Raw genomic sequence first — 12,459 nt, forward strand, 5'->3', positions numbered from 1 at the left:
CTGTGAGCGACAGGTGGCCCCGCCCCCCTGGTCTGCTGCGGTGCATGCTGGGTAGCTTACCGGCGCTGTACGGTGCCGTCTTCCAGCTCGAGCTTCTCCGGTGTGTCACTCAGTGATGATGAAGAGGTGATGAAGAGGAGAAACACCGGCGGCTGCTCCTCACTCCTCAGGTACAGAGTTCGAGTCCCGCGGTCACTGCGCCGCTGCTCCTCCGGTCCGTTCGCTAACATGCTAACATGCTAACATGCTAGCGGTAGCCAGCCTACGTGTAACCCCTGACAACATTAGCTTTAGCATTAGCTGTGGTCGCAGGCCGCGGTTCTTCTGAGCTTCAGCCGCTGCGTCATCGACACGTCACACAACATACACGTCTGTACGGTTCTTATTGTGATGATGTCACTGTCAGCGCCGCGGGTTCGATGCCGAACAGGCAGCAGGTGCTCTGGAGCTAAGCTAAGTTAAGCTAGCTGGCTAGCTGGCTAGCTGCTGTCACTGGAGCCCCAGCTGAGAGGAGAAACCTGAAGATAAACAAACACTCAGAACATTCATATTTAATATCCTCATGTCAGAAGCTGCTCTGGATAAATACTGTTCCGAGCTGAGCTCTAATCCTGGTTCCTGACCAGAACCCAGGTGAGGTCCATTCAGGTCCGGTTCGGTGCTGTCAGGTCACAGAGGTGATCACAGCTGTTTGTATCATAATGATGATTGTGATCATATATAACATCACGTCTCTAGGTTCCCTCGTTTCCCTCAGGAGGTTTGAAAAGGTGGTGATAATTATTAATAATACATTTTATTTCATAGAACCTTTCTAGACACCCAAGTACAAATATATCATAACTACACACATGATTGATTAATATCCAACCAATAGTTTAATATGGATGAGGAGACCAACACCACCAGTACAACCTATAGTAGAAGAACAGCAGATGAGGCTCATGAGGACTGAAGTCTGTGATGGTCGATGTTCAGCATCAAGTCCTCCAGAGCGTCACGTGTCCAAACGTATACATCACTCAGTAAAGTCTATTTCTACCCCTGAGGTTGAGAAGCTTCGGTGGGTGTTAGAAACAAGCAGCTGGACCTGAGAGCTGGATGGATTTCAGATTCAGTTATTATGGTTTTTGAGAGGATTCAGTTTTTTTTGTGAGAAAGCAGAAGTGGCTTTTTGAAAAGCAGTGGTGACAGAAGCCGCAGACGTTTCCTCTGGTCCTCTCAGCGCTGGGCTGAGATCTACAGCAGAGACGAGGGTCTCACTCCTCCACAGTGTGAGCAGTCAGAGGAGAGTCGACTGTCAGAACATCACAACTCACTGAACACCTCAAGTCGAGCTGCGACTCCATCTGACATCCAGTCATTCTGCTCAGGGGCTGCTGAAGAAAGTTCCAGAATGTGCTCAGAGCAACTGACTCAAACATTTGTTCTCAAATACAGAACCTCCGGAGCATGTGAGGAACATGTGAGGAACATGTGAGGAACATGTCAGCTTCACCAGGGGCCATTATGGTGTCTATCTGTTTACAGTTTATATCAATCAGCTTTATCATTTGATATGTTTTCTGTTTCTAATATTAGCTTTGTGTGTGTGCCTGTCCAGCTAGCCTCCTAGGAGGCGTGTCCCAATGTCATGGCCTCCAGCCACGGCTCCTCCTCAGTGCCTTGTCCCGGTGGGAGAGGCCGAGATGGAACGTACCACAAGGAGAGGGATCGCTCCCCGTCCTGCCGGCGGCCTCTCCGCTTGCTGCCGGACGTCTGCCCCAAGGAACCCACCGGTGGGAAACATCGACATATTCTGATCTGTCCCAGTTTGTGCTCTTGATTTCTATGCTTTTTGAATTTCCTGCGTTAGTCAGCCTCTCATGAAACGTCTGACTCTGTCTCCTCGTGGTCCTGCAGGTGAGGGGCGGGGCCTGTGCGATGGCCCCTCTGTGGTGGCGGAGCACGACCGGTGGACGGTGTACAGCTCGAAGGTGAACCTCCCCGCCGCGCTGAACGACCCCCGGCTGGCCAAGCGGGAGTCGGACTTCTTCACCAAGTCGTGGGGCCTCGACTTTGCAGAAACGGAGGTGATGCCCTCCTTCTACCTCCCCAACATAACCAGAGAACACTTTGGACCGTACCTGCAGGAGACGGCGCAGGTAACGCCCCCCCCCCCCCCCCCCCCCGCCGCCGCAGGCCACACCTCTGTAGCCTCACTGTAAACAATAGAGATGATGTGACTGGTTTGATACCTGTCACCTGACCGGGGCTCCCAGCGGGTGTGTCAGGAATCCTGTCTGAGCAGTTTCACACCAGTGTGTTGGCAAAAGATCACGTGATGGCTGCAGTGGAATTGATTTGTGACTTCCTGCCTCTGTCAGCTGCGCCCGGCTGTTCGACCTGTCGCCTGAATAATGCAGAGGATTCGTTGCTGTTGTGAACGAGTTTGTGCAGAAAACCTCCCGCTGCGATGTGCACGTGTGAAAAGCAAACTGTGGGTGAAGTCCGGACCTCCTTCTCCGGACCTCACCCACAGGTCACGTCTGAAAACAGCTTATGTCATCTGGAACATCGTCCTTCTGTCCCCGTCAGATTATTAGAAGGGTCAAGTCATTAGTTCCTCAATGGAGAGTCTGGGAGACACGATGCTTCCTGATTCCTATGTGCTGATTTATTTTCCTGTGACTTCCTCACTCACTTCCCCACTTGAGGCGAAGCTCAGAGGAAGGCAGATTGGTTTTCTGCTGCTCCTCACGCGGCTGCTGCACTGATACAAATCATATTTTCATTCTCTTCAAACCTTCTTTTGATGTTATTTGTTTTTCCATCATTTCTTTTTAAGAGGGAAAAAATCCACGAGCGCTGCAGGACGATCTGTCCCAACAAAGACGACGTGGACGCCGCCTCCAGCATCACCACCAACCATGGTATGAATTATTAACATGCAGCGGCCACAGGACGCTCCCATCCCCCATCATCCTCAGTCCATGAAAACACAGTCTCATAAACACTGATTGATTGTTGACAGATATCCATTAAGAAATCAATGATCACTAAAGCTTCTCTTAAGATCTGATATTTTATATGTTTTTATTCATAGACTAAGAAAAACCCCAAATACCAACGGGAGCTCTTAATAACCAGATGTCTTTATGAGCTCGAACACGACTCAGATATATAAACTGAACTTCATCTGACTTTTCAAATGGTGACGTGTGAATGATCCAGAGTTTCCTTTATCTTGTTCCTCCAGAAAAGTCCAGAGCGGAGCTGGAACAAGTCCCGAAGGTAACAGAGCGACTGGATTCTCTTTCTGCTGGACGAGTGGGAAAGTGACTCGTTCTGTTCTTCCACTGGTGATTGTGTCACATGGTTTTAATGGTTATGATATGACTCTGAATTAGAGTTTTCTGTGTTTTAGGTATATGAGTAAAGAAAATATATGTTTGGGTTCATTTATAAGTTAAGAAAACAGGTAAATATGGAATGTACAATATAACAGCGATAGAATACGATAGGTTTCCTATGAGCCTCGCTTTATTCTGTCTCCAGATATGAAATCGTCTGGATCACAAAGACTTGATTCATTTGAAACCCAAACAGAGATTTTCCTTGAGAGTTATCGGTTGGTAGTTTTTCCCAAGGAGTGTAAACGTCTGACGGTGAAACATCAGGAGTGAATGAGAGTGGAAACATCAAATGCATCACTTCCTGGGTTACAGCTGTTTATTACCGGTCGTCTCATGATGTCCTGTTTGTCTGTATTTTTAATTTCCAGATCTTCATGAAGCCGGATTTCGCTCTGGAGGACCCGGGGATCTTCGGAACCGTCCTGCCCTGGTCGCACTTCACCAGTGCTGGAGGGAAGAGCAGCAGAGACGTGGCCTCCTCCAAACTGCTGCAGGAGAAGGTGATTCACACGTCAGCAGGTTTCATCAGAACACTTTCAGTAGCAGAACCCAAACCTGCTGAAGTGGCTCAGTCAGCATCAGACTGACAGAAGAGAGCAGGTGGTTGTTTGTTCGTGAAAACTTTGTGGACGGTGGAGATGTCAATACCAAGACATCTCCATGATTCTCCTAACCCAATTCAACACAACAACAAAAACTCCACAATAAATCCCATTTATAGAGAAACATTCATTTATAAACAATGTTTGAACACAAAAAACTACATTTCATAAATAAAAAGAAAAGACTATTAACAAGATAAAACAGATCAGTGGCATGTAGGACAATTATGAGATTTCAGTTATTGGATATAACTCCAAGACTGTAAGAGGCTGCACACACAATGTATTAGCACACACACACACACACACACACAACTATATACTTGAGTGCCAGTCTTAAAAAAGTTCCGTGACGTTTCTAGATTTTTGGCCTCGACTGTGTTCAGAAGTATTCAGTTCTGTGACGTCACTAGTCGACGGAGCCCTAACCCTAACAACACAGATCTCAGTTTAGATCAGGTGATCGGTGTCTTGTGAAAACTCTTCTTTGTGTTGAGGAACTGTGTTGTTGTGTGTCTGTGCTGCAGCTGAGTCACTACCTGGACGTGGTGGAGGTGAGCATCGCCCGACAGATCTCCCTGCGCTCCGACGCCTTCTTCCACGCCATGTCCTCGCAGCACGAGCTGCAGGACCAGCTGCAGGAGACCCAGCGGGCCGTGGCCATCCTGCGGGGGCGAACCGCCGCCATGGATCGCATCATGTGCCAGGGGCCCCTGGAGGCCCTCCGCACCGCTTTGACCCGCAACAACTGCGTGAAGCTGCACAACAAGATGAAGCTGATGGCGGCGGTGCATCAGACGCAGCCCACGGTGCAGCTGCTGCTCTCCACCTCCGAGTTTGTCGGAGCGCTGGAGCTCATCGCCACCACCAAGGAGGTGCTTCAGCAGGAGCTGCAGGGCATCCACAGCTTCAGGTGAGGAGACAGTGTGTGTGTCAGAGTGTGTGTGTGTGTGGGGGGGGGGTCCTCACAAGTTCAAAGGGCTGTTAACTGTGAATGTACAGATTTGATCTCCAGCAACAGCAAAGCTTCATTTATTTCCCTGAGTCTGAACGAGGGAATTTAGATGTTTAGAAACCAGTCTTTGGCTTCAGTCGTCAGTTTAATAAATAATAGATGGAAACAATGTGAGGCTTCGTAACCACAGATAGAAGTTAACGATTTGAGTGTTTGTGTGTCTCAGACATCTTGGCTCCCAGCTGTGTGAGCTGGAGAAGCTGATTGATAAGATGATGGTGGAGGACTTCAGCATGTACGCCCGCAGCGACCTGAGCCGCAGCCTGAGGGACGAGCAGCAGGTCCTGGAGAAGGTCCGAGAGAACTCCTCAGTCTCAAGTCATGTCTTAACTTTACAGCCCGACGTTTCCTTCATCATTAACTCGTGTGTTTGTCACATTATGTGTCTCACAAATATAAAAAACTGACAGCTAGTACCGTCCAATGGGTGCATGTGGGCGTGTCCTCAAGCTCTAAGTCAGGCTCCACCCTCTCCTGCTCATCCAAATAGGGTTATATCTGGTTTTTAAAAAACAAAATGGCGTCCAGCTGAGGCTTCATAAAATAACATTATCATTATCAGTTCTGTGCTTAGAAGTTAAAGGTCGATGATGTTGAGCTCAGCTGTTCATGCATTTCATTTCTGATGTGCTGATCACAGGTTCAAAAACCAAACGCTGACTCTCAGAAGGTGGGACACACACACACACTAACACACGTACACGTACACACACACACACACACACACACCACTGACGCAAAAATAATTGAATCGCATGAAACTCCTGAATCCTCCCTGGGGCTGAATCAATCTTACTCATCAGTGATCGATCACATATTGTTTGGAAATAACTGTTGAGTGTTTGTTTTCATGTGCCTACAGTGCCAGCCGGGTGGGGTTAACTGTTAAGAGTAGCTCAGGTGGCCAGAGAGACTCTTTAAAGTTTATTCTGCTTTTATACAACAAATGATTTAAAAGCAATAACAACAATTCATAAATATTTATTATAAATCCTGTGGCTTCTGGAATCAATCGCTCCTGATCGGGTTTCTGTTTCTATTCTGCTCCTGTTTCTTCTAAATGAGCCTTTCAGTGTTAATTGTCTTTATTATATTTAATTATGTTGCTGGATGAATGTCTGACAGAAATTCAAACGAATATCAAATTGCAAACTGTCCTCTGCTGGTCTCAAGCTGCTTCCTGTTCACTCCTCTGTGTTCTGGTGCTTCAGGACCGGCTGGGCTCGCTGGTGTTCGGTCTCCTGAGGCAGAGGAAGCTGGACTTTCTGGACATCTACAGCGACGAGATGATCTTAGCAGCGAAGTCCATCGTCGCTCAGGTGAAGACGCACACGTGTGTGATGCTGACATGTAAACAGCTCATTGAACCAATCTTCATAACGTCTTCCTGCTTGTGTTTTTAAGTGTGTGGCAGAAAGTATTTTCAACATCGAGGAAATCGACACTGAAGTCGTCACTAAGTGAGTAGAAGCATGAGGACGTGTGTAAGTGCACGTTCACATGGTCTGTGACTGGAAAGGGTTTTAACTCTGAAGCTGCATGTTTGAAAAAGAGATGGTGAAAGATATGAGTCTGGAGGTTTCACCTGGATTTACTAATTTAAATCAGAATCATTTAAAGCGTTTAACATTTAGTCCAATGTCAATTATAACAAAGGATGTTAATAAATACATCCATATCGTGAGGTTTTTAATGTGTGTGTGTGTGTGTGTGTGTGTGTGTGTGTGTGTGTGTGTGTGTGTGTGTGTGTGTGTGTGTGTGTGTGTGTGTGTGTGTGTGTGTGTGTGTGTGTGTGTGTGTGTGTGTGTGTGTGTGTGCGTGCGTGCGTGCGTGCGTGCGTGCGTGCGTGCGTGCGTGCGCGCGTGTCTGTGTCTGTGTCTGTCTGTGTGTGTGTGTAGGCTAGCGGAGCAGATGCGTCTGATGACCTTCCCTCAGTGGTTCGAGCTGCTGAAAAGCGTCTTTGACAGTTTCCTCCTGTTCCTGCAGAGGATCCAGGTGAGTCGGGGCAGACACCTGAAGTTTGTGCGTGGAGACGTTAAATAATTAATAAACAATAATCAAACCTCCGTCCGTGTGTCAGGCGACTCTGAGCGTGATGAGGAACGTGGTTCAGGAGGTCCTGGACTCAAACCACAAGAGCCGGCTCCTGGAGGAGGCGAGTTCCGGTGCCTCGGCTCAGGAGCCCCCCCAAGGCCTGTCGCTCCTGCAGGGGGGGGCGGAGCTGGCCTACCTCACCCACGAGGGTCTGTTCATCAGCGACGCCCTGAACGAGGCCCAGCAGCAGCAGGCGGCAGCGCCCCAGGACCAGAGCTCCGGGCCGGGCTCCAGGACCCAGCCGGGCCGGGCGGAGGCCACAGAGAGCTCCACCTGCCGGGAGCAAAGCCTCATGTACGGTGCTTCTCAGATCTTATTCAGTCGAGCAGTTAAAGATCTTCAAACTGCTTCTCACGTCCCTCAACACACACGATCTGGATTTCACGAGAGGAAATGAGTGAAGCCGTTTTCATCCCTGTGTTTCCATCAGGTCTGGTGAGAACGTGATGCCCACTGAGCTGGAGATGAACCGTGTGATCAACAACATCCAGGAGCTGCTCCACACGGCGTCCGACATCAGCCACGACCGCTGCGTCAAGCTCCTCACGGCCCGAGCCAAGGTACCACGCTCAGCCGGGGCTCCACCTTCTGAGCTTTCACTTACATCCACTGAATCTGTGAAAAGCAGCCTTTGTCTCTGTCTCCGTCAGGACGGCTCCCTGGAGCGGCTGAGCTCGGCGGAGTTTGTGTGTCTCTCTCAGGCGGTGGAGGGGTTCGTCCGGGACACGGAGGAGCTGTGCGGCAGGCGCAGTGTGTCCCTGAGGGGGGCGCTACAGAGCCAGGCCAACCGCTTCGTCCACCGCTTCCACGAAGAGCGCAAGACCAAGCTCAGGTGAGCTGAGGTCTGTTGTGTCAGTGCAACTCTGCTGCAACAGACCAGAGGAAACCACATTTAGTGATTATGATGGTTCCTGAAGACCATGTGCTGAGATCTTTGTTGTTGTTGGTCTCCTGCAGCCTCCTCCTGGACAACGAGCGCTGGAAGCAGGCCGAGGTTCCCGCCGAGTTTCAAGATCTCGTCAACTCCATCGCCGACGGCAGAATATCACTACCAGACCGCATGACCCCAGGTCTCCAAAGACAAGCTCCGCCCCCAGACACACACACAGACACACACAGTTCTTAACCTTTTTGATAACACAACGCGGGCTTTGTGATGTTGTTAGAGACTCGAGCTGTGACGTGTTTCTTCCTTCAGGTCCGAACGACAGGAAACCCACTGACTTCCTGCTCGTCAATGGACAGAAGTACGCTGTGGTTGGGTAGGTGGTCACACAGGCTGTGGACTTTGAGTCAGAATCAAATCTGTAACAGGAGATAAAGATGAGCTGTTTGTGAGCCGTGGTCTGAAAGTCGTCTTGTGTTTGTTCAGGACGGTTCTGCTGCTGATCCGGATCTTTCTGGAATACTGTCAGTGTGTCACTGACATCCCGTCCATCACCACCGACATGCTGACGCGTCTGTCCGACCTCCTCAAGGTCTCCGCCACACCCACGTCTGGGTTTAGTCACATTAAGTTCAAATGATTAAAATGATCAAAAAAGAAAAATAGATATTTTTACATTAACCCAGAAACAAGAAATTGTATCAAAAAAGTGTGAAAGATAAAATAAAGTAAAATGATAAACCAGTAAAACAATTTAGAATCAGCAACAAACTCAGTCTCAGTCTTCATCATGGTCCAGGACAGAGGACGAGGACGTCTCTCTGGAGCGTCTCTGAAGGACTCGTCTCCTGGTCCTGTTGTAACCCCCCCCCCCTCCTCCTCTGTGTCCCTCAGCACTTTAACTCTCGGAGCTGTCAGCTGGTCCTCGGAGCCGGAGCTCTGCAGGTCGTCGGCCTCAAGACCATCACCACCAAAAACCTCGGTGCGTAACTTCAACTGCTCACATTGAGATCAGCCTGATGACCTGTGCTGTACGAGGCTCACTGTGTGTGTCTGTGTGTGTGTGTGTGTGTGTGTGTGCAGCCTTAGCTTCCCGCTGCCTGCAGCTGGTGGTTCTCTACATTCCCATCATCAGAAGTCACTTCCAGACCAAACTGCAGCCCAAACAGTTCAGCGTCCTCAGACACTTCGACCACATCACAAAGGTAACACACTGAAACACAACGTCACACACAGGCTGGTTCTGATCCAGGATAACACATCAACACACTGCTTTTAAATTCTCTTAAATTCTCCATTTCTTTCTTTTCAGGACTACAACGATCACATCTCAGAGATCTCAGCCAAGCTGGTGGCCATCATGGACAGTCTGTTTGAGAAGGTTTTATCCAAGGTCAGAGACTCGCACTGAACTTTGACCTGTTGTGTTAACGAGTATGTGTCAACAGCCGAGACGTGTGTACTTCTGTTTGTCCCGTGCCGGTGAAAACAATATCTCACACCTCGAGGGAACTGGTTCAAACTGGTTCAAACTGGTTCACACGTTCAGTCGGACTCAAAGATGAACTGATCTTAATGTGAGAGGTCGAAGGTCACTGTGACCTCATTAAAGATGTCAATTCATACACTGAGTCTTTGAGACCTCAGCGGGATGATGATGATGGTGGTGGTGGTGGTGGTGGTGATGCTGATGATGATGATGATGATGATGATGATGATGATGATGATGTTTCCTCAGTATGAAGTCAAAGCCCCGATGCCCTCAGCCTGTTTCAGAAACGTCTGTAAACAGATGGCGAAGATGCACGAAGCCATTAGTGAACTTCTCCCTGAAGAACAGACTCAGGTGAGTCCAGCTGGAGTCAAAGAGGAGAGGTGGGGGGGGGGGGTGGATGTTCTGGTTTTATTGTGAAAGTTGTCGTTTGTTTCCTGTACAGATGTTGTTCCTGAGGATTAATGCCAGTATTAAAATGCACCTGAAGAAACAACTGTCTCGACTCGGGGTCGTTAATGATGGAGGACCACAGCACGGGTGACTGTCCCACACACACACACACATACACATACAGACACACACACAGACACACACGAGAACACTTTCCCCCCCCCATGTTCAGTGTCTCATCAGCCTGTGTCTGCTGCTCCTGAACCTTCTCATGTTCTAAACATGTGACCTGTTGCAGGTTGGTGGTCGTGGACGTGGCCTTCTACACGGAGAACGTCCAGGCGCTGAAGAGCCTCGAGCGGCTGGACCTGAACATGGCTGAGATCTGGGAGCAGAAGAGGTGATGGAGGATGGAGACGTCCAGGATCCAACCCACTACCCCCCCGACTCAGTGACGGAGGGCCAACCCCCGGGGTTCCACAGGGGCCGGTTGAGGGTGGAGAAGGAGCAGGGACCAAAAACACAAAACTGGAGAAGGAGTCTCCTGGACAGCTCCACCATGAAAAGCTAAATCCTCCATCACACGGAGGAGGAGGAGGAGGAGGAGGAGGAGCAGCTGCTGCCTCATGGCACTGAGCAACTCAACTGAACACTAGTAAATTATGAGACGTTTCAGGAGCGCCGGGTGAAGTGGAGGCTAATTTATTCTTTGAAAACATTCAATACTGTGGCAGAGCTTTTCTCCAGCGAGCTGAAGAGAAGGTTTCATTGTGTTCTGGGTTTGAGGGAACGGAACAATCTCAAAGAGTCAACGAGGTTCTCCGGATGTTCTCCAGACGTTCTCCAGACGTTCTCCAGACCTTCTCAGTCGCTCTGGTGAAAACTGAAAACCTGCGGATGTAAAAGATTCTTTCATTTTTATACTTGAGACAAATTATTTTCTGGAATTAGTGTCTTTGAGGTCTGAAGGAGGCTGAACAGAGTTTAATGAAAAGGTGAAATTAAAGAATTAAATTCAGATAAACGAGATTCAAACTGTGAAAGAATCTAAACCCTCAGCTACTTCCTGTCGTTACCAAAGTAAAATGGATGTGGGAATGTAACTCTTTAATTTCATTTTTTCCTCTTTAAACAAATCTTACGTGTTGATTCAGAGACGGTGAAGTTAATTTTTTTTTTTATAAATGTAGAAGAACATGAAGCATGAACCTCAGCTGTCGACTCAAACTACTGTTGATCTTCTCCCTCCTGCTGTTATTGAACCTTCTTGAGCTTTTTGTTTCCTCTCAAATGACAGAACCGAAAATCAGCTTTTATTGTCTAAACGGAATTTCTCTCTGGAAATCTGGGGAAACTTAAATGATTAAATTAACGTCTCCACGAACCAGAGGGTAAATGGTTCTTCTGATTTTAACTTCCCTCAGTGGCGCCCTCTGTGGTTAAACACAAGAACGCCGATGTATCGTTAACAAACAGAAACGGGTCTGATTTCCTGTTCCTGAGTGAAGTTTGACCTCAAACCAGAAGTCTGTTGAACTCATCACCTCCACCCGACGTCTCACAGCAGCTTCACTTCAATGATCCTTCTGTCATGTGGGAAGTTAAACGTGAAGAGATGTGGTCGCTGCTCAGACTCAACCTGAGAAACAAAAAGCATCAGATGTTCAGAAGTGCCTCCTGTCTGAGCTCCTCACTACAGTGTGCCTACCATACCACTGTGTGTGTCTGTGTGTGTGTGTGAGAGAGTGTGTGTGTGTGGCAGCATGTCTGAGAACCTAAAATGTCTTGAATAAAACAGGATCATGGAGACACTTTGTTTGTGAGTTTGTTTCTGCTGCAGATTCTCGGTGTCAAACAATCGTTTAATTCATCGTAAATAAAGACGAAAGAGAAACGTAAATATCTGTGACACCGACTGACGATGTCAAGGTCCCGCCCATACATGCTCCCAGCCAATCGTGAGGCGGTCTCAGCTGTCAATCAAATCACTGATTCAAACCGAACTGATCAGAAACACTTGAACAAACCAGTGGGAGAAGAATGACCTGAACTGGTCCGTGTCCCATCTGCTAACATGGAGGAGGCAGGGTTAATGAGATGTACTGCAGCCAGCCACCAGGAGGCGATCCAGATCATGTGGCTTCCCTCTCAAGGAGCTCTCAAGTCGTCCATCTTTTATTTTCAGTTTAATATTCAAACACGTCTGTTTCCATAAGAATGAGTCTGTGTCCAATCAGAGCTCAGATCTCACCGACACTTTGAATTCAACACACTCGTGAATTTCTCTGAATATGTGTCTTCTAAGAAATCTGAGAAAGTTTAAACCTCACAAAGAAAGTGAAAAATAAAGATTTGATCCACACTGAAATTTAACAAGTTCGTCTCTGACCATTCAAACCAGTGAGTGTAATGGGAATCTGTCCAGTTGGGAATAATCCTGCTGATTAGCAGATGAGAACATTCAGAGGTGGAGGTCCTTTGATCCCGTTGACTGACAGGTGGAGTAATGTCTGTGATGAAGTGTCGGTGCTGCGCAGCAGGAAGTAACTCTCCCGGCTTCCTGCTGCGACCTTTCCTCTGAC

General features: G+C 48.3%; 1 protein-coding gene across 2 annotated transcripts; it reads left to right on the forward strand.

The window, feature by feature from the left end:
• The first annotated feature begins 24 nt into the window (after positions 1–24).
• On the forward strand, positions 25–11,686 carry vps54 (VPS54 subunit of GARP complex). 2 transcript variants are annotated; one of them, XM_062388223.1, is made up of 24 exons: positions 25–170; positions 1,604–1,778; positions 1,903–2,144; positions 2,828–2,912; positions 3,239–3,273; positions 3,764–3,895; positions 4,525–4,910; positions 5,179–5,305; positions 5,653–5,682; positions 6,224–6,331; positions 6,417–6,472; positions 6,911–7,007; positions 7,093–7,400; positions 7,537–7,666; positions 7,757–7,938; positions 8,064–8,176; positions 8,305–8,368; positions 8,479–8,584; positions 8,887–8,974; positions 9,076–9,197; positions 9,305–9,385; positions 9,731–9,838; positions 9,930–10,024; positions 10,176–11,686. In XM_062388223.1, the coding sequence occupies exons 2-24, from the start codon at positions 1,634–1,636 to the stop codon at positions 10,279–10,281; spliced, it is 2,946 nt and encodes a 981-aa protein (XP_062244207.1). In that variant the 5' UTR covers positions 25–170; positions 1,604–1,633; the 3' UTR covers positions 10,282–11,686. The 2 variants fall into 2 exon arrangements, with proteins under 2 accessions (XP_062244207.1, XP_062244208.1); XM_062388224.1 differs by lacking the exon at positions 5,653–5,682.
• Positions 11,687–12,459: the final 773 nt, after the last annotated feature.

This window comes from Platichthys flesus, chromosome 5 (assembly GCF_949316205.1).
Source record: "Platichthys flesus chromosome 5, fPlaFle2.1, whole genome shotgun sequence".
Lineage (NCBI taxonomy): Eukaryota > Metazoa > Chordata > Actinopteri > Pleuronectiformes > Pleuronectidae > Platichthys > Platichthys flesus.

Bases quoted from the DNA above. Each gene is read 5' to 3' on its own strand.
- vps54 (XM_062388223.1), top strand. From the start codon at position 1,634: ATGGCCTCCAGCCACGGCTCCTCCTCAGTGCCTTGTCCCGGTGGGAGA. The intron at 5,683-6,223 runs GTGGGACACACA...CTGGTGCTTCAG, and splicing joins CAAACGCTGACTCTCAGAAG to GACCGGCTGGGCTCGCTGGT. The intron at 7,939-8,063 runs GTGAGCTGAGGT...GGTCTCCTGCAG, and splicing joins GAGCGCAAGACCAAGCTCAG to CCTCCTCCTGGACAACGAGC.